This window comes from Vidua chalybeata, chromosome 12 (assembly GCF_026979565.1).
Source record: "Vidua chalybeata isolate OUT-0048 chromosome 12, bVidCha1 merged haplotype, whole genome shotgun sequence".
Lineage (NCBI taxonomy): Eukaryota > Metazoa > Chordata > Aves > Passeriformes > Viduidae > Vidua > Vidua chalybeata.
The window spans coordinates 18,801,753-18,829,436 of NC_071541.1; the positions used below are offsets into that span (position 1 = coordinate 18,801,753).

A 27,684-nucleotide genomic window follows, 5' to 3' on the forward strand; every position below is an offset into this window, starting at 1 on the left:
CAGGCTCTTCATTACAAAGAAGCCTTTTCAGACATCAGAAATAAATCATCTGCCTGGTTGCCTTTAATGAAAGCTCTGCTACACAGGAAAAAAGGGGGGGGAACATGAAACAATATCCATGGTGGAACGGGCAAGCCAGAAAAGAGGGATGTCTGAAGAACAGAATGAAAGACTTGAGAATTAAGTCAAGAAGAGAAACAATAAAGTATGGAAATGGAGCAGGAAGGTATAAACAGGAAAGTTACAAATGGAATGAAAGGCTGAAGTGACTTTTTTTGGTGAAAGAACAACCACACCTCATTAGGACAAAGAGGCAGTAACATACTCCCATGTCCCAACTTCCCGTGCAACAATCCCCGGTTATTTTAGTGGATTACAGCTGTAAGAGCAGAAGAAATCATTTCCACACAACTGGTGGGGACTTCAAAAGCAGCTAACAAGGCTGAAATCAATCTCTCTTCTCTTAAAAGTTTTACATAGCAAAGCTCTGTAACAACTGCCCCAAGTACTCTCTTAACAATGGTGAGGAGTTCACAACGAGCTGCTCAGGGCTATGATTCATTCGTGGCTCTCTGCCAGAAAAATAAATACATTCAAGACCAGTGGCCCCAAGGGGAGAGGTAGGCCACTCTTAAAAAGCACAAGATGAATGATTTACAGAGCAGAATCCAGTTTTCAGCCCATATGGATGAGGAGGAAGGACTTTTTTACATCTCCCAAAGATTTAGTGCACAGACTTGGACACTGGCAGTGCATCAACAGATGGAGGGAACCGGGAACTATCGAACTGGGATTTGCAAAACTCACTCCAAAGAGCAAGAAATGACTTCTTATATTGCTGTACACAGAGTTCATAAAGCCAAACCAAGCCTTGCAGTGGGTATCCAGCAACACAAGCCCAACACAGCCAGCTCAAGTTCCAGGAAGTGCAGTCAAGTCCCACCTGTGCAGGACACAGGGATCCTCTGGCAGAGTGACAGTGACAAACAGCTCAGAGCTGGGCAGGGCCTGACCCACACGGCATCTGCTGCACATAAAGAGAGTTAATTAGCTGCTAAACAGCCAGCAGTACTTCACTTTTTATTCTTTCTCCCCACAAGAACATTATTTCTGGGATAAATGCGCAGGCAGCAAGGTGCAGGATGGAGCCTGGGGTTTCACTGTGGCAGTCAGGCAGCTCATCTCACACCAGACTGATTTGTCACTGCCCTCTGATGTTCTGAACCACCACTTCAGTAGCCAGCACCTTCAGAAACACCAAACCCCACTTTTAAGTGTGTCTTTAACATTCAGAATATTCTCTTTAACGTTACTGCAAAGGGCTTTTACAAGAAAGCTGCTTTGAAATGCAAGCAACTGCATTTCATCATTAAAAAATTCCATATTTACCTGGAAGTGGCTTAAATCCCCTAGTTCCACTTTTTATAATATAAACTTTTCAAACTGGGGACTTTGGCCTCTTACTAGCAGGGCAGGAGAATGTACAAATATTCTTTGCCCCCATAACAAGTTTGTACCATCAGCAAAGGGACATTTGAGGGGATTTGTTTTACACATTCTATCACCAATGGATAATGCAAAGTGTGAGGAACCTGCCTCAGACCTTAGAAAGTTTCCCAATTATTTATTTCCTATTTCACAGTAATTATTTCCTGAGTCTGGATTAAAAATTCAAATTCAAATACTTTAAAATAATAAATATTTAAAAGTTTCCCTGTGATTAAAGCAAGTCTGTATGAGTCCTATTACATACAACAATGTATTTTGCATTGTCTTTCTTAAATTTATGCTCTGAACTTCTCCCTGGGAACAATTAGCAGACAACTTCACTGCAATAATTTCTTTTTTAAAGTGAGATCTCTAAATCAAATGTAGCTTGAGAGTTGGCCCTGATGATCATATAATACATAAGGAAAAAAACCAAACATGCTGATCAGGAAACATACATTTTATTTCATTTTTTACCATTAAATTATTTTCATCATTGACATTTTCACAAGGAAAATGAAATCTTAGCTAAGTTTATTTCTATTAAGGAAAATTTCCCAAATTAGCAAATCCACCTGAGTCAGTGTGAAAAATATTCTATTTACAAAAGATCCTTCTAATTTATTGCACCAGACATGGATACTGCCAGCAATGCCCATTTTTTCATGGCATGATTAATGTAACAAGTCAAGTAAAACTCCAATTCTCTTTAGTTTAGCTAATTTAAAGAGAGTTAAAAGTTTCAACTTTATGGGCAGTATTTTAAGGGAAAAGAAAGATAATCAAAGAATTAACCAACCTGTGTTTTTGTTCATAATATTCCAAATTTTCAAGTGTTTTGATGGAATCTTCTGCCAAACAACAAATATTGCATACGTCTGCCCAAAGAGATCCATGGAATTCTGATTTTCCTTCCAACTCTGGCCCTTGTGACAATGCCCATGAATTGGGCACTTTTCATCTCAGCCTCACGAGAGGAACACACCATTCTATTATTATTAAATATCCTTATTGATTAATATTATTACATATCCTCATTAAAGGATGTGACACCTGCCAAGCTGCTCTTTTCCCTCTCCCCCAGTGAAAGTCACTGTGGCACTTTTTGGGATTCAAGATGCCACAGGGAGCATGCTCAGAGGAATTCCAAGGATGAACCTGTCAGGGCAGGAATGCCAGAGGGCAGTTTCATATCTACTGAAAACTCAATGGATTCTCCAGTTCTGTAAAGCCCTGAAAGAACTAAATATAGGATATTGATAATTTTGAGACTCTGAGGGTCCTTTGGGAAGTAAAGCTACCAACACACAGAAAATGAGTCACTTTGGGTTTTAATCCATCTGTACAATCTATCTTTTTTACTTAGGGTTCTTCAAAATACACAGGAAAATTCATTTCAGTATTTACACAGTATAATTCCTTTGCCCTATTGCCAACAAACCTCCCATTAAAAAAGTTCCTATTTCATTACGAAAATTGGGCATGTAAATCATCAGAACAGACTTCTTAAATACACTGTAATCTTCTCAAGTATGCAAAGTCTCATCTGCAAAACATTTAGAGAAAAAGTACTATTTATTTACCCATACACTGTATGTAAAGACTCAAGATGTCTTCTTTAACCCTCCCTTTGTCATCTTATATAATTTCTTCAAACTGTAAGTCACAGATTTCTTTGCCCCTAAAAAAGAAGAAAAAAGAGGAAAACCATCAACATTTAGCAAGGCTGACTCAGCCAGAAGGTGCTTAGTGCATCAAATGAAGGCTTTCCCTGGGGAATGACAGCCTAATCCAGCAGGCAGGCATGGAAATAACCTCCCTGTCACAGTCAGAACACAGTAAATAATGCCACCAAAAACACTTTTAATGCTATCAAAGCAGAGCATACAGAGCAGAATTCTGGTAAATACCATGCCATGGCATACAATAAAGGCAGACATCTCAATTTTCAGAGGTCCAGCAGCAGTTGTTGCCTCCAAGCATTTATGAGTTTTAGATATGATGGACTGAGGATGACTCCCACAAAATTTGTAAAATCGATCCTTGGAGTTAAACAATTTCTGAAGTTCTAGCAGAGATGAGCCTTCCTTACAGACCTAGAGTAAAAAACCCACAGCCTTTTGCTGGGTTTAGTCACAGAGTTATTTGTAAATTTAAAAACAAAACACTGTTAGTCTTGGCATTTCAGGGGGGCTCGGAGATCCCAGCCAGTGTAGCTACTTGCTTTTCCTTTTTTGTTTTAAAAACGTCACCCCAAACCGAACAAATAAACCCAAAACACACAGAGTGACTGCTCAGATTACAGCACAGTCTAATCACACCCTTAGAAATTCAGAACTGAAAAGGCAACTTTTTAGTGCTGCACAAAAAGCTCTAATTTTGACACATGCACAGATTAAAGGTGTACTAAATTACATTTACAATCTTTCCTACATTTATTGAACTGAACACCTGACAAGACTGACTGAGAATACACAAGGAATTTAGCCAAAAGTCACACAATGTCACAGCCCAGAACACAAGGAAAGATTTGCAACAAACAAGGAACCACAACCCAAGTTTAGCCATGTGCTGCACAGGATTTAATTTTTTGGGGGGTGAATGGGAGGGACATCAAAATATCTGATTTGGAAAGACCTCAAAAAAAAAAAAAGGAAAGTGAAAGAAAGAAATCAATTAAAGATATAATATTTTAAGTGATAGATGCATTCAGATTCACGTTGCGAGAAGACAAATTAGTTGGCAGCAGGAAGGAAAAGTGCACACTCATTTCTGAAGGAATGTAGCAGAGTAAGAAGCCTCTGATAACAAATAGACTGCAGAAAATCAGTTCTGCACTTCTCATGTCTCCAACTGCAATTTAAATAAACTCAACTTCCCCTTTGGTAGGAAAACATCCATACATGTATTTTGAACTGACAAACCCATGTGCATCCCATATGTAGGCTCCAACTTTTCCATATTCACTAGGTTTTTGCGAAAGCAAGCACACTAATGAAGTCATGACAGGCTTTTGTTTGCAGCATCTCAAATAACAAGTAAATAACCACGTAAATCCTATAATGCCTGACAAATCTGCATGGAGATTGCACACACAGCAACAATTCCTGCAGCAGCACAAAGCCAGGCTCAGCTCTGGCACAGAACAAATGAAAGAAGTTAAAATTGTGTAAGTGTGGCTCTGGAAATGCCCAAGCTGCAGGAGGCAGCTCCTCTGAGAGATGAACTGCTGCTCTGCCATTCCAGTGAACTCCAGGTGTGCAGTGCAGTGTGTGGCAGATCCACTGCAGCACGGCTGCTGCAGGACTGCAGGGAATGGTGCAGGCGCTGCAGCCTGCAGGGAGACACTGCTGCTGTGAGCCTGTACAGAGACACTGCTGCTCCCACAGAGCCACTGCTGCTCCCAGCCTGCACAGAGCCACTGCTGCTCCCACAGAGCCACTGCTGCTCCCAGCCTGCACAGAGCCACTGCTGCTCCCACAGAGCCATTGCTGCTCCCAGCCTGCACGGAGACACTGCTGCTCCCACAGAGCCACTGCTGCTCCCAGCCTGCACAGAGCCACTGCTGCTCCCACAGAGCCACTGCTGCTCCCAGCCTGCACAGAGCCACTGCTGCTCCCACAGAGCCACTGCTGCTCCCACAGAGCCACTGCTGCTCCCAGCCTGCACAGAGAAACTGCTGCTCCCACAGAGCCACTGCTGCTCCCAGCCTGCACAGACACTGCTGCTCCCAGCCTGCACAGACACTGCTGTTCTCAGCCTGCACAGACACTGCTGCTCCCAGCCTGCACAGACACTGCTGCTCCCAGCCTGCACAGACACTGCTGCTCTCAGCCTGCACAGACACTGCTCTTCTCAGCCTGCCCACCTGCTCAGCAGCAGATCCTTCCCGTTGCTCTGAGCTCCACCCAGGGCACGGAAGGAGCTGCTGGCTCCGCTGCCCCAGCACAGGTTTGTCCATCCAGCTCAGCTGCTCCCCAAAGCAGCCTCGGGCTGATGAATCACAGCTGCAGGAAAAGTTAATGGCTGTAATTACGGTTCTCTCTCAGAATCCGAAGTACTTGGACCACATGAAAATGTCTTTTACTGCAGCTCTGAATCTGTGACTCGGTGGTTTCACCTCCCCTTTAGATTTTTCCACTCTAGGACACAGAACAAAGCCCTGATGCACATGGGACCGAGCCCACAGCGTTTGTGTAAACACAACCCGTGTCTGGTTTCACTTAACGATCCACGCTGAACTTTTTGCAAGTGTTGGTGCTGTAAGACAGGGTTTGACTGGCAGTCCCCCGAAGTGTCCTGCTAGGTTTGCCTGGCTGCAGTGTCCAGGATTTCCTTTGGATGGATGGACAGTTGTCATGTGCAGCAAATAATTATATATTTGTAGTGTGGCATGCACAGATATATGCATATCTACAGATATTTACAGTGAAGCCAGCAGTTATCTGCTCAGGCAGATAAAGAGATGAAGAGAGTAGTTATCACAAAACCAGAATATTTGATATGCAAACCTGCTCCTTAAAAAAAAAATCCTTGAAAACAAATGCTTTTCAGAATATTTGTGCCAAATTAAAAGTATCTTGAACAAATGAAACTTGCTACTTAAAAAAAAAAAATCATTGAATCCTTGAAAACAAATGATATTTAGAACATTTGTGCTAACTTAAAAGTATCTTGGAGAAATTGATGATTTAATCTGTAAGACTGTATTTACAGAAACATTTTCAAAGCTTCCAGCATTCCTTGAGTAAAATACAAAGAAGAAAGAAGCTTCAGAGGAGCTAAATATAAGAGTTGCAGAGTGAGTTCCCAAAGCCCGGGCAGGCTCTGGCTATGTGGGAAAACAAATCAAACCCTGGTGCCATCTCTAATGGGAAACAGAGAGGCAACCTCACCACAGCCTCAAAGAAATACACAGGCCCTTTTTCAAAAACTAAATAGGGCATTTAACAACAAACAAAAACACAGAGCTGGGGCTCCACTTGAAAACCACATTGGTAGAGAAAGATGAGAAAAGTTCTCTTAAATGGGTTGAAAATCCTTCTTGTGCTCCTTGCCAGTAATGTTCATACCCAGCATGGCATCTCAGCACCGCTATTGCTGATTTACCATGGAATTTAGAAATGCTGGACATTGCACTGCCGTGCTGTGGACCAGAGCAGGCATCTCACCTTAGCTGGTGTTCTTAAGATAAAATAATCAGCTAAAGAAAACAGATGTGTCCCCTAGAACACTTCAAAAAGAGTGATGGCCAGCTTATGAAAATATTATTTTGCAAGCAAAGTATTTGTACAGTTATTAGGAACAGCAATAAAAAGTCAAAGCTTAATGGAGCCACAGATTTCATGATTGTCTTTCATAATTATTTTATTTTAAGCTACTATTCCTGACATAAGCACTGCAGAAAGTCAGAGCCTTATATTTTTCCTAAAGTTTCTACTAGAAAGTGTCAAAATAGGTCTTAGGGGAACAGAATATTAGACAAGATTTGGAAAGAGAATAAAGAAAGAAATGCAGCATCCTTAGGGACTGAATGTAAAGCTCCACACTTTCCTGTAAAACACATTCCTTGCCTGAGTCAAGCAAATATTTCCATTTGCCACATTCCTGTTTTCTCTGTGTGAATTCTGTATCCTGTGAACATGGAGAGCCCCAAGAGCTGGCACAGCCAGGAATGCTGCCCCAGCGATGCATTTTAGATTAAGAAATCATGACTGGGAGAAAATCTTAATTAGAAGATACCGACAGATTTAATATAAACTCAGTCATAAGTGTTTGGAGACAAATATAAAAAAAAAAAAAAGGCAAAAGGTTTTTGCTAATTAACTTTAAAGCTATGGACACCCATCCCTCCTCAATTCCAGGGCAGATCACACAAACATCACACCTCAGAAATACTGAGGTGACATCCCTGAGCAGGTAAATTTCACTCCTGAATTCTGTCACTAATGGTTTTGACCAGATTCTGGCAGACAAGTGTAAATACATAAAAAAAAAAAAAACAAAAAAACCTAAATCATGCAAAAAGTAAAAAAATCCACTCCCCCAAGCCTCCTTGCTCAAATTGGACTTGTGCTGGAGGCAAAGGCCCAACATTGCTTTGCTCTACCTAATTCAAATCACAAAAATATGTTTCCACCATAAAAACCACTAGTAGAAAATAGTTTTTAAATACAACTCCACATAACTGACTAGAAGGAAACTACAGTTTGTCTGAAAGAGAAAAAAGCCACTATATATAAAGCAAAAAACAGTTAAGACCAAGGGAAATAGAGACATTTCCCAAATAAGTGATTTCAGGTGCACGAAGCAGAAGCCATGATAAAAATGCCAAGGGTTGCTCAGAGATCCATCCCAAAGTGCCAGTGCCAGGAGAGGCTGGCAGTGACACACAAGGGGAGCTAAGGAGCCCCAGAGGAGATTTGCTGCCCATCAGAACAGCAGGAACAGAGCACAAATAATTCCCACAGCTGAACCATTTCTGTTCTACTCCTGCACTTACCCAGCTCTGCCCCACGGGACACCCAGGATAACTTGAATTCAACAGGAATAACACTGTTTTTAACCTCTCCCTTCCAATTATTTTGCTCCACAAAATCTCCTCTGCACAGATCCAGACGCAGAGACAATGAAAGCTGATGTTGTTTGGTTGTTTATTTAAGAGTCACACGGACTCCAGTCCCTTTCAGCATTTCATAATTTTGCAAGAAAGCCTCTGCTTTAAATGTTGCTTTTATTTTCTGGGAACTTTTAGTGAAACACACAAAAATGTATTCTTTAAACTCCTGTAACAAGACAGTCGTTTTTTCTGTGTGAAATCAGAAGGCCCATGTTGATAGAAATCCCACACATTCTTACCAGCTGTCAGGATGGTTTTAGCACTCTGCACTATACTGGAGGATCTCACAATTCCTGAAATGCCTGCAGAGGGAAAAGCACACAGATGTTACCCATCTCAGCACTTGTGTGGGGATTTTTTTCCCCTCCACCATGCACAAGTTAAATATTGTTCCAGTTATACAATCAAGCTAGCCTGAAAGTAAAACATACACTGAGAAAATTTGGGTTTGCTCTGCTTTTTCATACTAATTAAAAGTATTCTCTAAACTATTTTAATTTCTTTTCTATGTAACATACAGAAAAAAACCCATATCAATATTAAAACAGACAACAAGCAGTATGAATTGATCAAATCCATTTATTTGGTGCTCCCATTAGCTCTCTACTGAGATGATTAATCACAGAGGATTCAGAGTTGTTTCATCTAAGTGCTGGTAAATTAACATTCTAGAGCAGAACAAATGATACTCCCTGTTTACTTCAACATGAAATTGGGATTTGGCACTTCTCTGATCAAGCAGAGATACCTCTATTGTGCAGCTCTTCCCTGGCTTTTCTAAATTACAGCTTTTGGAGATAAGGCTTGATTACCACTTTGCACTGTGGCATAACAGTTAAAAAATCTTAAATTTTTTTTGAACTATGAAGTTATATTTGCTCTAACACATATAAAAGCTGATATGTACATATATATATACACACACATATATACTGATATGTACAAAACTATTCACTTCACTAAATACTTGAAAGAAATGCAGAAGTGCAGCAGTCTCAGAGCTAATCTTCCAAACTGACACTCTGCATTGACCCATAGGACATAATTTCAAATATTTTTAAATCCTGCTTCTATTTTGAAGAACAAAGCTTAGCAAAATCCATGTATAAGTAAGGATACAATAGTCCACTGGACAATCATTTGAGGGGTAGGAATAGGGAAGGGAAAGGAACAAATTGCGTTGATGTAGCAAAACATCTTGGGACAATGCAATTCAGCTTGAGTAATCAGCTCTGTCTTGTAGGATTCCCAAATGGCTTGGCCTGGCCTTTACCCAGATGGATGAATTAGGAAAATGCTTTGGCCACAAAAGTGGAAGAATATCTTGATGTGTTCTCCTAAAAGTTTAAAGTGCAGGGCCTGGGAAGATGTGTCCAGTTTGCTGCTCCCTGTGCAGCTACAGAAATACAACCTCAGCACCAGCAGAGCCGTGTGCAGCTCAAACACTGCTCCCTGCTCCCAGATCCAGCTTTTAGCCCTTCACTGGCTGAGCCCAGCCCAAGAAAGAAGCTGAACACCTCCATGTTCAGGTGCAGCTCATCCCAGGCTGTCCATAGAGAACTGCAGTACCCTGGAGCTTTATTTGCCCCACAGAAATCAGGCTGAGAGCTCTCAGCTCCCTGGTTAGTGTCTAGTGGCTCCCAGGTTTCTCGGGAATTTTTGCTGTGCTCAGGGAGCTTGTAAAATTTACTACCTGGAACAGAAAATGTGCCAGGTTCTTCAAATGCATAAAGGACCCCAAGTACTAAACTTTTTCATTTTCCTGCAGTGTAGCAGAACATTGGTGTCTGCAGCATCAGCTTTAACTTGCTCATATGACATAATGTTGCCTCAGAGCAGTTGTGCTGATGAGAAGCACCTCAGCCATTTCCCTCTAAGCTGGAGCTCTCTGCCAGGGCTCACATGTCTGGGCTAACCATGATGACTGCCAAGGGAAATGTTAGCAAGTCAGAAAATTACCTCAGCCTTGCAATCTATGACTGGGAGGATATAAAGCTCAGTATTTTGATGAAGTTTTGCCTGAAGATGGAAGCACCAGAGTTAGGTGATCTAAGCAGGCTGCACTATTATCCCTTAAATTCTGCCTCTTTCCCAAAAGACATCTTTCTGTATCACTAGGAATGCTGTTGATAATATTTCAGATAACCTGTCTACAGTCAAATCCAAACCCAGGCTTTCAGGAATGTATTTCATGATCAATCTCCTGGATTTTTCACCCTTCTCTTGAACCCATTCTTCTCTTTAACCCAACTGAAATAGGAGAACATATACAACAGATTTGTGTATCTATCATGCCTTAAAGGAGATTACAGACATTGGTCCAAACCTACCTTGATGCACCAGAAATCCACAATCAGGGTCATGGGCAACTTGTAGTAAAATTTCTTCCACGTCTCTGTTCTTTCCAGGAGGGTTTACTATAGCAGTTATCTTTTGTTGCAGAGTCTTTGGCAAAGCCATAAGTTGTGTAAATTGACCTTCTGGACTCTTATCAATCTGAATGTTATAAAAGTAAGACATTAAAAACATTCAGTTCTCTCTTTTTTTTTTTTCTTTTAAGAAGTCAGAAAATTGACCTCTGATAAATATCTCACAGAACCTGATCCATTTCACTAGAAAAGGTCCTTGACAATGCTAATAAAAACTTCCCAAGCACAGGGAAATGCAGCATCTCAGTTTTCAACTTGAAGAATGACTCAGTGCAAGGGTTTTTATTCAAAGGAAGACACACATGATCTTGCTGCGTCTGCAAGTAAATTTTCATTGAAATTGTATCATTTCTGTTGTATCCAATTTCCTTTGGAAACATAAGTACAGAACAATAAAAAGATCCCTGAAGACCCCTCAGCTGAGTTTCTTCTGCCTGAATATAATCAAACTGCAGACACACAAACACTTCAAGTTTAGCTTGAAAACCATTTTCTCTGCTTTAAACTCCAAACCACATCTGGTTTGTATAATTTGAAGAAAACATTCATCCCACATTTTGCAATCTAAATCAGAAATCCAACAAGCCTTTTTTGAATACAATGATACCAACATGCAGGCCTGGACAGATTTCTCCAAAACGCAATGCACAATGGGGCAGAGCTCTCCAAAAGAGGAGGAAAATCTGAAGAGCTCCATTCCTCCCACACAAGGTTTTAGCCACTTCATGGAGACATCAGACAGGAGTCTGGTTGCCCTCTCCACTCCCTTTTGTCAGTGTGGAGAAAATGATCTCCAGATGAGTCAGCCACAACTCCAGAGGCACCATCAGCGAGCGGCTCTGAGCACTGTGTGGGAGGAATCTGTGCCTCAAGCAGAGCTCAGAGCTGGGCTCTGCCTCCCCTGCTTCTGAGGGACCTCTGAAGAAGGAATTTTCTCTGGAGCTCTGCATCTCCTGGAGAAGGGGGTTCCATTCTGTTAACTGCATCCCCAATGGCACTCAGCCACCTCAGGCTGGGCAATAACTGCCAATAACCACAGGGAGGTGTGAGCAATAAAGTATTAAACACTTTGTTGATTAAATGCCCTCATTTTGCTGTTGATTTGAAGCAGTCTTGATGACTGTTACGGGATTGTGGAGAGATTTATTATCCAGCAATAAATTTGCAGTATGCTACCAGGATTTGTTTAAAGGAATTTTTTCTTGAAGAAAATGTTACTAATTCTTTCCCAAATTCATTTAAATATTGCTTCCTCCAAACTGTTCACAAGCAGTAAGAAAACATGGAGATAGCTGCAGGATAATACAGGTTTGTCTGTGTTTTACCCCAAAACATTGCAGTGAAACTGTTTACAGTACTCAAGCCTGCAGTTAAATGAATTTCTAACAAAGACACATCCTAAAGGTGGCATTTGGGAGAGAATTACCAAGGCTTGAGGATAAAAAGATGCCCACATCCATGAGACAAGTGGTGCTATCTGTGACTTCACCATGAAGTTTATATCACACTTGAATATTCACACAGGGACATAGAGATTACAAAAGGAAAAATTGCTACTGACTGTGGCATCTCTCCCCTAACTGCAATGTTACACCAGGAAGATGGAATTCAAGATACTGGTCACTCTGGATTTCCCAAAAAGCTGAGGGAAAATGGTTTTGTATGGCTATTAATGCCAGGATTTCACTTGGATTTAGTCAGGTAATCTTCATAGCTAGAACTTGAGGAGGTTTGTTTGTGAGATGCAGTTTTTGATTGCAGAAAGTTGCACCTCTGAGTTATAGCCTCATCTCTCTAACACAAACCATCTGTTTATTCCTCACTTCCTAGCCTGTTATTTCCATGTGGAAGCCATTAGAACACACGTTTTACAATGATCTGCTCTGGTTCCCTTGCTGGGGTCTATTCTGTGCTCAGAGAAAATGAGCAGTAGTTCCTCCATATGAAAAACCTGGCGTGTAAGGCGAGTCTGCTGGTTGCAGAATTAACTAAACAACAGAAACATAACAAACAGCAAGCACAGAGACTACAACTGCTCTCCTGGTGCATGGCATAATTCCTGCCTTCTGTCAGTGATGAAGCACTTGCTTGTTTTAAAGCTGTTTAGAAGGAGAACACTTGCCTCGAGCCTTCCCAGATGGTGCTTGTACACCACTTGAGGGCAGTCCTGGAGTATGGTACTGTACAGCTTCTGGAAATGGGCAATGTTGGGTTTCACTATGTTCTGCACTTTGGATTTGTCTTCTCCTATTATCATTCTGAAATCACCTAGGCAGGGAAAGAGGGAGTTAAGCCATTAGGAAAACCCCAAAACCACAAAAGAGAATGTAATAGAAATCAACATAGTACAGAGCTGCCATCTAAAACTCTATTCTCCAATATTGTGTATGCCAATATAATCCACAATAATAATCTTTTAAGAGTCAAAAAAACTATTCAAACACCTTCAAGCACAGAAAAAAATGTCCTTGAAGGCATATGTTATGTGGCCTCTGAAAAAATGTCATCAGCCTATGTGTCCATATCTTTACTTGGAAACAAAATAATTCCAGCTGTCAAGTAACAGTAACAGTTACAGTCTTTGCACCATACCTGAATCTCAACAATTACTAAACAAATTGCCCAGTCCTCATACTTTGTATCCAGAAGCAAATGAGCTTAAATTTTCCAATTTGAGAGGTAATGATTTGCATTGTTTCCACAGTCCAAGTGCAGTACCTGGAGTTCAGCTAACAGTAGTCTTGGTAAGATCACTGGATCACTTTTCCTCTTAGCCAAGTATTGTGTCAGTAGTTTCAAAAAGCAATTCCTTTTAACACCACTGTTGCATTACTGGCCTTAACACTTTCTTTTCAGATCCATGACTGAGAAGTTTCAAAGAGAATAAATGAAAAGCCAGTCAGTCTATATGAAAGCATTCCACTCCTCTGTTAGGTACCAGCCTGGCTGCTTGCTGGGTTTCCAGCCAGGAGTTGGATGCTCAGTGTAGCTTGTATCAACAACCGAAATTCTGAATCAATTCCTTTTCCCACTTCCCACATTCAGGAGATAAATGTTGTTGAAAGGTGCCAACTTGCTAGCCTTCCTTAGTTTATTTCAGTTTATGCCAAGCCACAAAACAAACACTTCGCATATAAATGGTACTGACTCAGTGCTCTCAAAAAATGCAGGAAAAAAAAAAGACAAACATTTTCTAAATTAAAGCATTAACAACTCTCTTCAGCAGTCTCCAAGGAGACTGATTAGAGTAACACATAAAATCAATTTTGTCTACTAGTACAGCTTCTGAAAGACTTAACGAAATGGCAGCAAAATAAATATCCACAAGCAGCCTTTTTCTTGTACATTCCCAGCTGGGAGCTGTGTTGCTTCAGCTTTGTTCACACAGCACAGCCAGTCTCAGCATTTTACTGACTTTTGTTTAATTGCACTGTTTCAAAGAGTACAAAAAAAGTATCTTGGTCACTAGTGACCAGCAAGAATCCAGTGCCAGTGCTGGGCAGGTTTCAGGTGGGCAGATAAGCAGTGACCATTTCTGGCTGGCAGTCCCACTGTCAGCACCCTCTTCCTGATGCTTTAAAACAGGCAACACTTCAGGAGAGAGCTGCTCTGGAGAAGCGAGCTGCAATTTGAACTGCCCTGAGAAGTGTTACATAAAACAGTGACACCCCTCAGTACAGCCAAGCTGCAGCTTAGACCCCCCTGTGCTTCCTTTAAAAGCCAAAACTGCATTTCTATATGAGCCAAGGAAGTGCTGTGTAAAGTACAACTCCAACCAAACTCCATCATAGTAATTCCAGTAAGGATGTCAACATGTAAAAAGCAGTGCTGAGTTAAATTGTAACAATTACATCTTATATTGAAAACCATTTGCAGTAGTTTCTTCGATTTTTCCTTACCAATTTCTTAAAAAAACAAACTCAACAAATACCAACCAGGAGTATTAAATGTAAATCAAAGAATCATAATCAGGATCTTTAAGTTAACTATATAGGAAACTTAAACACAGCACACTCAAAAAGAAATGACAAGGTATGAGTCAGACTATCAGATGACTCAACATTGCACTGAGTGGAAAGAAAAAAAAATTTTTCCCCAAGGTTTTGAAGCATTCCACCAAAATACAATCCATGCAAACAGGAGAGAACCCCCACTATTTCATCATATGCAATCACTCACACTTAGCTGCTCATAAACCAAGCAGGCACAGGCAGCGTTGCCGATGTAGCTGCACCTATTTCCTGTGAATAAACCAAATTACTGGAGCCGTTACGTAACTACCATTCAGAGAGAATTCCTGGTGCACGCAGCAGTGCAGGCCCAAAGCAAGAAGGGAGATGATTAATCACACACGAAACTCCAACTGTGCTCCAAACACAGCTCTTCTCAGCCACTTCAGACCCCCCACACTCACCAGAGTAGGAGAGTCCAGCAATCTGCAGGTAAAGGTCCTCTTCAGAGAAGCTCTCTGGCAACATGAGGAAGGCTGCTGTCACTGCACTCTTCAGGTTGCTGACAAGAGCAGCTTGCAGCCTGCTGTTCTCATTCTGGGCCAGGATTTTCACCTGGAAAAGCAGAGCCATTTGGAAGTAAGATTTCAGCAAAGTGCTACTGAAGCTAGAGCTAGAAATGTTGTTTATTTTTCATGCCAGATTGAGTAAGAAAATAATTTAAGAGTAGATCTTACTAGTGTGGTACAAGTACTAGAGTATCCCCACCATGTGAGAGAAAGAAACATGTTTTTAAGAATTAACACTCTGCCAGATAAAGTTGTTTTCACACACAGGTTTGGAAGTGCTACACCTATGTAGCTCATGCACCAGACATGAACTGTCTCTGAAGAGCTAGTTACCTTTTCTACTTGTAAATTTAAGATTAATCAGAACAGGAAATATGAATGTATCAACAGAAATACTTCACATGTGATTGTGCAATAAGAAAAAAGACTACACTAAAAGAGAACAGAACACCAGACAGAGTTAAATTTTCTTATTCCTTTTATTCTTTTTTTAATTGAGGACTCCCCTATCAGATGTTTCAAGTAGTTTCTCAGACAGTGGTTGTCCTAGAAGAAGCAGGGCTTTATTGTTGCACTTTGCATGAGCAGAATGTGAACTCGAGGGGATCTTCACTTAAACAGATCACTTGAATGCCTCTACCTGCCACAAGAAGTGTTTATTTTTAGGAAACATTGAAACTGTTCAAGACCGACTAGAGAATCCAATCACCTAGGATATGGAAATATACTGGAATAAAAAGCAGATCTTTGGTAAGAACTGAAGACAGAAACACACTGGCAGATGAAGGGAAGCTGGTTTAGGAGATGGATAACTGTGCACTTCCAGAAACAATTCCCCTAGGAATCCCTGCTTGGTGTGAGTTTGTCTTTTTCAAGTGTTCTGGTTAAGCAATCCTGTCTTGCTTATAAAAGGCTGCTTTTAAATATTTGTCTGCTCTACAACACCTTTTTTGAACAAAGGTACCCCCCTTGATTTTTCTCAAATCTCATCAAGCAATTCACTTAGATGTACATTCCTAACTTGATGCTACAGGGAAATCTAAGGGAAGTCAGAACAGAGAAATCTGTGGCACCCCAAGCAGTCACGCAGGTGACTGCAATACCTTAGGATTGCCATGGAAACATCAAGTTATGGACATGTTAAGGACACCACAGTTAGAGCCTTTTAAAACATGAAACTCAGCAGAGATGCTATTCCTCCTCATGGAAGACACCAGCCTTGCCTTAGAGAAGCAAAAGGAATAACCTCCTCCTTTTCTCATCCCCCCCCCCCAATACAAAGCAGGATTTTTGGGAAAGAAAATAATACAGCAGGCTTCAAAATCTGAATGCCTGAAACACTGATAGCATTTGTGAACAAATTTTCAATGGTTTAGAGAGCTGCAAATCTCCCAGGAAGTGTGAGTGCAATGGTTATCACCCTGTAAAACATGAACGTTGATTCTTGGGCTAAATCTGACAGAGCACCACAGTTAAGGAAGGCTTTATCACAGTACAGAGAATTTATATTCACTGTACCAGGTCACAAATCACAGCAGCAGCAAATGCAGTTCCACTGAAAACAGCTATTCACTGCTGATGAGACATCCAGAACTCTCCCTTCAGTTATCTTTCTCAATGGATTAAGTTTCGTCCTTTACAAAGGTAACAGCTGCTCTAACCTGGATCATGATGTAATACATCTCTGGAGATAAAGCCAGCAGTCTGAGACAATCCATTCAAATTTTCACTCCAAGTTTTTTAGCTAAAAGCATAATTAACTTCTCTTCCAAGACCTGAAGAGATTTCTCCTCTAATTCTCCCCCTCCCCTCATAACAAATTTTCCCTTAGCACTGCTGCCATCTGCTGAAAGCACATTGAGGCAGGCACAAGGGGGAAAGCAAAGATTATTTTTTATGGTCCAAATATGGAGGAGAAAAACCAACATGCAGAACCCATGTTTCATTCAGTTATGAACCAGACAGTAACTGCACAGCAAAACTTCTTTCATCTTTAAAGATTTCCATTCTTTAGCTGTGTTAAATTTTGGGCACCCCTATAATCTGTTATAAAAGGCAAATAATACGTTTAACATTAAAGGGACTTGGCATTAATAGTTATTCAAGATTTACTACAGGCAGAAAACTCTTACCAATGTACTCACCTTTAGGGTTCTTTTTCCACAGAACATCATTAAGAACTACATTTCACCTCCTCTCTGAGAGAATATCCCTCTGGGGCTACACCCCTAAATCAGGGCAGATTATTTGAGCATTTTTAGCATTATCTGAACTTTTTTTGGAGCTTTATTTGAGCATATTTAGGGTTCTTTTTCCACAGAACATCATTAGGAACTACATTTTACCTCCTCTCTGAGAGATTATCCCTCTGGGGCTACACCCCTAAATCAGGGCAGATTATTTGAGCAGCACTGCTGCACAGATCCCTAACAGATGAAGTTCAAACTCTAACTGATTCTTTTCCAGACCTGTAATTTCCAGAGAGAAAACTGAGCAGTTACCGGCTTTTGTAGGCGCCCAGCCACATAGAGAGTTTTCCAGTGCAACAAATCCTCAATCAGGGCATCAGTGCTAATTACTCCATATTTAATCATCTGGAAAAAACAAAGCAAAATAGAGGCTTTTGAAAAAACCTATACCTGCACTGTTTTCCCTATATGGAACTTACTACTTGCTATAACTTCTTAATCCTAAGGCACACATACAACCTCTAATAAAAACTGGAAAATATTTTTATGTTTTAATTAACATATGAGGTAAAAGAAAAATCTCCCATTTACATTCCAACTTCTGCAGGGAGAAAATGGAATGCATGAAATTAAGATCTTTTCTAGAATCAAAGCTGCAATAAAGTCAGCAGCCAAATATTACAATAGTTGGAAGAATTCACATTGTCCTTTTTGATATTAAAAAGACTCAAGCAATAGTTTGTCAGAGACTTAAATTACAATCTCCAGATATTTATGCATCCTGTTATTGGGAGGTGGGGTGTGTATCAGGGAGTTTTTTCTTTTGCTCTTTGATGTTAAGGAAAAAAATTGTGATTTTGCAGCTTCTTTTATGTAACTGGGAAAAACATGGGACTTTCCACAGTCTATTACCAATATGCAGTACCTGAATTTCCAAAGATTATCACCACAGCAAGGCAGGCAGCTCCAGAATTTCTGGATACCAAAGGACCACAGCCTGCGATATCACTGAGTCATTAGAACATAAGACCAGGGCATAAAGAGCCAAGAACACAATGTCATGGCAAACACCACTGGTCCTCCAAATGAAATCCCAAATCCCTTTTTATATCCCACAGATAAGGCTCAAACCCCAAAATCTCATACAGGGACAAGAACAGCAACACTGACAGTGTTTCCCTCACTCCTCCCTAGCAAACACAGAGGTGCAGGAACAGGACTTGCTGGACAAGAACCACTCACCAGAATTATTGATCACACCCAAGCCTCACAGGTCAGGACATGAGACACTAAACAACACAAATGTCGATTCCAACTTGCTGCTGTAACTTGCATTTTATATCAAACAGCCCACTTTGCTGCTACTACATGGTCAACTGCTGGGATGAAGCACCACCAAAACTTCACCACCAGCAAAACCGGCAGACAGAAAGCAATAACAAAAAATATAAATCCAATAACGAAAAATATAAATCCAGTTCCTGAAATGCTTTAGCTATAAGTTCCAAACACCGTTCACATTTGTAAGGTGCAAGACAGGCTGCTCTGTTTGCTTTTTAATTAAAATGCTGTTAGTGAAGCAGTTTGAGACATAAATATTGAAGATACCACGAGTTAATCTACAATTACAATCTGCAATATTTGCTTCCTGAAATCTGCTTTAAGCTAATCATTTTAATACTTCACAGACATAAATATTTGGCTCAATTCACTCAGACTGCTTGTACTTACCCTGCCATTGCATGGCACTAAGGTGTTGTAGTAAATTCCTGCTCCATATCTCTGAATGGTACTTATCTTTTTGGGACCAAAAAATTTAAGGAAGGAATAATGACTCCTGTTCTTTAACAAGTTCATCATATGCCAGGTCACAACATCATCAACAGCAAACACGAAGTCCAGCATATTCGTCTGAGGATAACAAGAAGGTTTAAATCTCAAGAAGAACCAATGTTATCATAATAATTTAAGTTATACACAGTACCAAACTTCCAACTAAATAGTTTTCATGAGTAAAAAAATAAAAATCAAACCCAAACTACAAGTATTAATGTCAGATGCAGTTCAAAGGTTCCAGTGAAGTTGTATGTTTATTGTCAAGTATATCAGACAGTCCAAAATTCTCCTGTCCTGGTCAAGACCAAACTTCAACCCTCCAAAACAAGGGAGCAGGTGTGAGATCTTCACCACCCTAATTCACAGCTCAGTGGAACAGCTTATAGCTCTAATGAACAGCACTTTTTGGCCATGAATGGGGGAATGTGGGCAGACAAAAGCACCACTCGAGACCTGGCAGCAAGGAACTGCATTTCTAGAATATTCCTTTGTAGTGTATTCCTTTGCTTTTGTCAACAAAACCCAAAAAATAAAAATAAACATTACTTCCAAGCTGTTGGCCCTCAGAAGATGAGGAAGCCCTCCAGACTGCCATTGCACTGCGGCAGTATATTTGAAATTCCCGTCATACAGTGCACAGCATTTGGACAAGCTGCAGGAACTCTCCAAAAGCATCCGGACACACAGGCGGTACACACTGCTCTGAGAGGGACCCCGAGCCCCGCACAGTGACAGCCCCAGTGCCTGGGCACGGCCCGGACACCCGCCCGCGCTATTCCCTCGGGGATGGGGATCTCTGCCCCTCGGGAATTGGGATCTCTGTCCTTCAGGGATTGGGGATCTCTGTACCTCAGGGATTGGGGATCTCTGTCCCTCAGGGATTGGGGATCTCTCCCCTCGGGGACTGGGGCTCTCTGCCTCTCGGGGATGGGGATCTCTGCCCCTCGGGGATGGGGATCTCTGTCCCTCAGGGATTGGGGATCTCTGCCCCTCGGAGATGGGGATCTCTGTCCTTCGGGGATGGTGCTCTCTGTCCCTCGGGGATGGGGATCTCTGTCCCTCAGGGATTGGGGATCTCTGTCCCTCAGGGACTGGGGATCTCTGCCCCTCGCCGTTCACACGGCGCAGGGCCGGAAGGCGGATCCGGTACGCGGAACGCCGCGGGGCCCGAGCGCTCACCTCGCCGTGCTCGGCCGAGGCCCCCGCCTGCCGGAACACCCCGGAGCCGTAGGCGAAGGCCAGGCTGAGCTCCTGCGGGAAGTGCGCCAGGACCCGGCGGAACTTCACGGCGGAGCTGGACAGCACGGGCAGCGCCATGGCCCCGGCCCCGGGCCCGCCCGGCCCAGCCCGGCGCTCCCGCCCACCGGCGGCGGGAGGAGAGCCCGCGCCGCGCTGCGCCCCCTGCAGCCCGGCGTGCGCATGGCGGGCTGGCTGTGCCGCCGGGGCTGGGCCGGCCGGGCGGCCCTGACAGGGACCCGATCCGCGGCCTCTCGGTGTCCCCTCAGCGCTCCCCTCAGCGTTCCCTCGGTGCTCAGTGTCCCCTCAGCGCTCCCCTCAGCGTTCGCTCGGTGCTCAGTGTCCCCTCAGCGCTCCCCTCAGCGTTCCCTCGGTGCTCAGTGTCCCCTCAGCGCTCCCCTCAGCGTTCCCTCGGTGCTCAGTGTCCCCTCAGCGCTCCCCTCAGCGTTCGCTCGGTGCTCAGTGTCCCCTCAGTGCTCCCCTCATGGTCCCCTCAGTGCTCCACTCAATGTCCCCTCATTGCCCCCTCACTGTCCCCTCAGTGCTCCTCTCAGCGTCCCCTCAGCGCTCCACTCACGGTCCCCTCAGCACTGGCCTCAAGGTCCCTTCACTGTCCCCTCAGGGTCACTTCAGGCATCCCTCATGGTCCCCTCAGTGCTCCCCACAGGGTACCCCCAGTGTCCCCTCAGGGTCCCCTCACTGTCCCCTCATGGCCCCTTCAGTCCCCTCACAGGGTACCCTCAGTGTCCCCTCAGGGTCCCCTCACTGTCCTTCCGAGCTGTGCTGTCCCACCAAACCAAGCACAGTGAGGTGATGTTCAGCATATGGGCCTAACATTTAGTCTTCCCCCCCACCGCTGCTTCATCTTAATTTTTTTAGTTCATCACAATTCTGCACCCCTTCTTCGATTGTTTTTCCTCCTCTTTCTTTTTTTTTTTTTTTTTTTAAATTCATATTTTATGCTGTTCCGAGGCTTTCCTCAGGACTTGTTGCCGGTGTTCCAGTTCTTCACACATCCCCCAGGGAACACAAACACAAACCCACAGCGTTTAATCATCGTGGTTGTGCTCAGGGCTGTCTCACGCTCTCCTCGTGCTGAGCCTGGCTTGGTTTGAATGCTCAAGTCCTACACAATAAACCTGTCTGGGCTCCGAGTGAGCGCTAAATGTATAAATGGGCCTCATGAAATTGAAGCGTGCCTTGTTCCCTCAGGATTTTACACTTGTCTGCATCTGGTACCCAAAAATCACATTTTATCTTCCTGTGGTTTATGGCTTTCAAAATTCCCTACCTGAGGTCTGAGGAAAGGCCGGCAGTCGGAGATAAATTTATGCTCTCACTAAATTCCAAACACAGTGAGATCTTTAGACATCACTGGGCTCATAGTATCTGATTAAAACAAATATGAAATATTCTGTAACCCCCAAGAAAGTTTGATATACACAGCTAAGTCACCATCTATACAATTATTATTCTGAAGACAGATAAACATATGATAAATGGGCATTGGGAATTTTGGGAGAGAGCACCTGAAGCAAGAGAACAATCTTGTATTGGCAAAAAATGTAAAACTTTAACGATGTGAGGTAGGTTCCACCATAAAACTGCACCAGACCTCTACTTTTCTGAGCTTTTCTCATCAAATGATGCAGCCAGAGAGACCCTTCTGAATATTCACTTTCAGAGGAGAAACCATAGCATGCTAGGAGGAATGTGTTTATATTAGAAACAATCACATTATAGCTAGTGAATTTTTATTATTCTGAATAATAAGATCCCAAAGGTGCAATTATAGCTGGGGTTTGGAGACTTTTGTTCTCCCCCAGGATTGTGATTCAGTGCCCAGTAATGTCTCTGAACTCATTTAACTACTCATAAGTCAGATCATGGACCTTGTTCTTTCCTTAGTAAAAGTATTTTAGTTATTAAAGGTATTAATAACACATTGATACTAAATGCTACATCAATATATATTAACTATAACTAATAATTACTATTTAAATACTTCATGGCACACAGTATAAAGAACAGCAGATTTGTCGAGCTTACATTTTAAGTTTTGTCCAGCTGCTTAGGTTAGCCAAAGATTACTTCTGAGAAAAATCTAACTCTACAGAACAATTTATGGAAGTACACAAAGAAACATTCTGGTGATATAAGTAACTGGCATTGTTTGGCCGGTTTTTTTTGTCATTATTTAGAAAACTTCTTGCAAAAAGTTTCAAGTATCTATACTAACTTACTGGTCAAGTTTGTTTTCTAAATTCTATTCACCTTCTTTGCTGTTCTAAAGAAGTCTAACTTTATTGAATCAAAATAGAAGCTGAAGGCCTTTTTATATATTGTTATGGATGGTATGGAACTAGAATGCAATTATTATAATGAGTAAAAAAGGGGAAGTTTCTTGGAAAATTAACAGGCAGGTAACCTTTCAGGAGGAACTTATGCTGTTAAGGTAACAAAGCAAACTTTTGAGAGGGTATGATATCTGGGGCATTTTTCCTTGGATATTAGAGAAAATCTGGGGAAGAGGTTGCTCAAATATTGCAGAATAGTCCATCTCCATCTCTACCTTGCCGGCTCAAATTCTCTCCTTGAGGCTTCCAAGGTGGATTTTGTTCAAAAAACTTAAAGGCCCTGTTTTTCTACTTGTTCTTTGCTATTCTTCCTTAGCTGACTTTTATGTATTTTAAGCTAAATCTAAAGTTTGTTTCTTGCATCTACTGCTGACTTTTAAATTGATTTTGTTTCCAGCAGCACAGGCAGTGTTGAGATTAATTGTCCTCTGGGATAACACTCAGAGCTCATCTGAAAGTTTATGAAAAGCTGTATTATGTCTCATACTGATTCTGAGCTTGGCCTCTAATCTGTTTTTCAGTGGAAGTTTTGCTTTGCTAACTTTGGTAAGAAAGCCTACAAACACCAGAAGGTCTTCAGTCTGATTTTCACTCTCAGCCAGCACTGCTGATGAAGGGAGCAGTTTTCTTCTCTCCGCTTCTATCAGTGTAGGTGTTTGCGTGGCTGCAGATCAGAACAGATTGGGGAATTGATGTGGGTTAAAACCAACTGTTTGGGGTTGTTGGGGCTTTTTAAACCAGTCTAGTTTTAACCAGGTCACCAGTGTGCTTCACCACACATGTTTGTGTTGGTATAATCAGGAGAGATGAGAAGATCTCTTCTTCTGTTGACAGTGCTTGTTCAAAAGAGAAAAGTACTTGTTTGGGGTTTTTTTAACAGAATTTTTGCACTTAAAATCTTGGCTGTGATTGATCCATGCATTAAAGTTGTATAAGGAAGGGAACAACATTCTGCATGTTGCACAGTCTTCTGCTTTTATTCATTCCTTTCCAGCCAAGTAAGTTCTAATACTTACTACAGAGAGCATGACAGGAGTGTGACCTTGAGCCTTTATTTCACTTTTTGGCAATAAAATGCACACTTTGAATAGCCCACACATAAATGCATGTGCAGCTTTTTTCCTGCCTTGCCACCCCTGTGCTCTCCAGCTCCTTAGAGCGGAGTCTCACAGATGTTGACTCTGTTCAGTGTCTGAATATCTCTAAAAAGAGACATTTGCAGCTCACTGTGTCTATTGTACAATAGAAAATTATGGCAGCAGCTCTCTGGCCACAGAAAGCAACAGACAACTTTCCCAGGCCTTTCTGGGAAAAGTCTGTGAGAAGATCAGAGAAAAGAATGAGAAACAATTCTTATCTTAACCTGCTGCACCTGTTGCTGTGAACATGTGGAATGAGTTATGGAGATTTGTTTACCAAAGGGTGGTTGCATAATCAGCCAGTGGTGATAGTGTTTAGACTGGAGGACCAAGTAGGTCTACTTGTATTGTAACTGTCTATAAAAGCAATGGATTTCTTCATAATAATAATGGAATAAAGAAATTGATCAGCCTTCTATGAATGATGGAGTCAATGCTAATTATTACCTGGCTGGGGGCCTGTCATTTGCTGCAACAGAAAATTCCAGTTTGGGTCTTCACAGAGTTATCTTAATAACAGTATCTTCAATTAAAAGAAAGTTTCACTAACTTCACGTGGGAATCTGAGTACTCACAGACTGTCAGTCCATGAGTTGGTGGCAGTCTGGAGCTGGGCTCAGCTCTGCTGTGTGGCTCCTCTCTGCAGCTGGGGAACGCTGTGGTTTGGGAGGTGCTGGGTACCTCACTTGTGGTGATTTTACTGTCCCAGAGTCTGTTCAATTGCTTCTTCCTCTGTGCTCTTACCTCTTCCTCCAGCAAAACCGACAACTTTGTGCCCTTGGGTTTTGCAGTAGTGGGGAATCTGTCCTACTTTTCCATAGCATGTGTCTGTTTGGTGGAGGTGGCAGACTCCTAGGAGTGTAGAGTTGCTGCTTCTTGCCTGTAACCGTTAAAAAATTCATTTTTGTAAAGTAGTGGCAGCATCTGCATTCAGCAACTCATGTTGTTTGTTTGAAATTTCCGTGTGTTTCTGTGATTACACTATTTGAAATTCTCCATCACTCCATCTTTTATTTATTTAAAGCATGGGTTCTGGTAATTGTTGCTGGTGCAGCTGCACACACACATCTGACTTGGATTGCTGTTTTTATATGCTAACAACTAAACACCACCAGGTGTCCTCTGTTTCTGTACCAAATCTGAATTACCTCCTGGAGATCCTCCTCTGGATTGGAAAGTACTCATTTTAAACAAACCCCAGGGGTGAGGGATGGCACACAACCCTTTTCCTCAGCTTTGAAGAGGTTGTGGTGTGCAGCCACTTGGGAGCGTTAGGGGATTTGCACTGTATGTTACATTTTGGCAGCACAGCTTTCCCCCTTGCCCCTACAAGCTTATTTGTGACCCAAGGCTCATCAGTGTCCAAGGGACCGTTTTCCAGCAAGGACAGAGAAATAGCTGGGTATTTCCAGGTGTCTCTTCCAGCAAGGACAGAGAAATAGCTGGGTATTTCCAGGTGTGTCTTCCAAGCCTGTTGCTGAAAGCAGCTCAGCCATTACCACACACAAGCTCATCCTGCTCTTACCCAGATTTTATTAGCAGGAGCAGTTAGTATCAATCTACAAATGGATTTTTGCTAGAATAGCAGTCAAGATAATTGAAATAAAAATGATATAAAAGTTGGTTAAATACTGAAATTTTTGTGTTTTCTTCTTGCCTTGGTCCTGTCTCCTTGCTTGTTCTAGTCAGGAAGGGATTTCTGTGACAGACTGGCAATGTGTGAGAGAGCATATTTTTACACAGCAACACACCCTTCTGTGGGATGCAGTGAAGCACTGGGAGATGAGAATCGTGCTGTGTCCATGCAGGTGGTGCACTGCAGGCTGCTCCATTCTGGGCCAGGGAGATTCATTTTGTCCCCAGCAACTTCTGAGCTCAGGAAAACTGACCTGTCTCTGTGGGAGCAGCTGAAATCTCCTGGGAGCTCCTGTTTTGCAGAAGTGATCAATAGCACTCATTCTTCTTCCTGAATGCTTTAAACCAGCATCCCACCTCCCAGCTTTTAGGGTTACACCTTATGTTGGATAAGAAATAAGAAAAAAAAGCACATTTTATAGTTTTTTCCTTCTCTGTGGAGGCATCAAACAGCAACAAATGACGGTGTTCCCTTATTGGATGGAACAAATAGAAGCCGTAGGTTATCCCCAGTTCAATACTTTCTATTTCAGCTCTGTACTCCTGAATTATTCACAGCCCTGCCTCTGGAATGGTAACAGAGCTCCAGCTGCATTCCCAGCAGCATTAACCTACAGCCACACCAGATGGTGGCTCCTCAATGGCTCTGTGAGGCAAGTGATGACAGCAGCTGAAGGTCACTCCAGAAAGAAATCATTTCAGTGATGGCAATGTATGGGAATAAACCACATGGGCTCCATTTTCCTCGTGGTGGAAAAGCCCATTCTTTATTCACCTCACTCCTTTTTATACAGTTTTATAGAACTCGTGTGGGACTCCCTTTGGTCAGGAGCTTTTTGCCAATTACTTTATTGGTTATTAACGAGTTGTTATTCTGTGTTGATTGGTCACTCAAACCCCGGGGGTGTACGTGCAGGGACAGTTGTTTGTGAGAGACAGTTTTCATTTTTATCTAAAGGTGTAAAACCAGTTTATACAGGTGTAAGCTGGTTTTCACCCAGGAATAGATGGTTATGTTAATCAACTGCTCACACCAGGATTGCTTTCACACGGGAACTTGCAAAGTGCTGGCTTTGACAAGGCCAGCCACTGACTCCAGGAGAGCAGGCTTGATTTTGTGAAGCCTTTCTTTATGATTTTTCTGCCTTACTGCAACAGCAGTGCTTTCAAGGGCACTGATTTTGACAGGATGCTTCCTTACCACCCTTTATTTTTCACATCCATTTTGTGACTATTTCTAAACGTAACTGGGTGATTAACCATGATGTTTGTTTGTTCCTGTAATATGTGTGGATGGTGAGAAGTCATGTCAAGGGTGTTAGGCTGAGGGTGTGATGGTTTAAGTTGCTGAATGATCCCCATGGATTCTGCAGTGGTATTCCTGTGTATTTTAATTGATCAGCTGTTAATTACAGCTTAACCACAGTTGATTGCATGTTAATTCATGGAAGTGAGATCTAGTAGTTAGCTTGTACAATTTGTGTGTTGGAGGAGCTTTATTGGACAACAGTTTGAATTCAAGTGTCTGAATTAAAGTGGATTTAACTGCCTATGTTATTATTAATATGCTAATATATTTAAATCCTAAGGAAGGCAGTTATACAGCTTCAATACAGGACATTATTTATTAGCCTAATAATTGTAGCCACCAAACTGCATAGTCTCACCATGATGAGTTACCAAAGCAGAATTGAAATTCTGTGCACACATGAGAAAGAATAAGAAGGATCATTAAGCAGAATAAACAGCAAGTGACACGGAAAAATACATTACAGTGATATTTTAAGCTAATGCTTGTGTGGGCTGTGCGAAAGCACAAAGAGTTTATCTCCTCCAATCATTTCTGCACTTCTGCTGCTAAACAAGGGGTTTGCTCTGCTGCTTTCCTTTACCTGGCTGGGCTGGGTAAGGCCCTTCAGGCAAGACAGGGAGGATGAGAAGGTGACAGGGCTGCAAAATGAGATAAAGATGAGGGGAGGTGTTGATCTAGAAAATGGCTGGTACACAGCTGGTAACTATTTCTTCCAAATGTCATTTTGAAAAACTTTCATTTTCATAAAGAGGCTGGTCTTAATCAGGAGGAAGTTTTTGTCCTTCAAAATGTGTTAATTGATGTTCTTTATCCTTTCTAGGTTCTAGTCTAACCAGAGGCTCTGTGTTGGTATAAACAGTCTCATTCCATAGATGAAAGAAAAAATTGTCATTCTAGTTCCTCATTTATGACAATATTCACTTGT

At 42.0% G+C, this 27,684-nt stretch overlaps 1 protein-coding gene across 1 annotated transcript; it reads right to left on the reverse strand.

Moving 5' to 3' along the window:
* Nucleotides 1-1,932: 1,932 nt before the first annotated feature.
* On the reverse strand, nucleotides 1,933-20,453 carry TAMM41 (TAM41 mitochondrial translocator assembly and maintenance homolog). The gene is made up of 8 exons (XM_053954163.1): nucleotides 20,260-20,453; nucleotides 18,976-19,155; nucleotides 17,557-17,649; nucleotides 14,951-15,101; nucleotides 12,665-12,804; nucleotides 10,438-10,609; nucleotides 8,347-8,409; nucleotides 1,933-3,169 (listed from the first exon to the last, which is right to left on the reverse strand). Exons 1-8 carry the CDS (start codon nucleotides 20,395-20,397, stop codon nucleotides 3,093-3,095), a joined length of 1,014 nt encoding a protein of 337 aa, XP_053810138.1. The 5' UTR covers nucleotides 20,398-20,453; the 3' UTR covers nucleotides 1,933-3,092.
* Nucleotides 20,454-27,684: the final 7,231 nt, after the last annotated feature.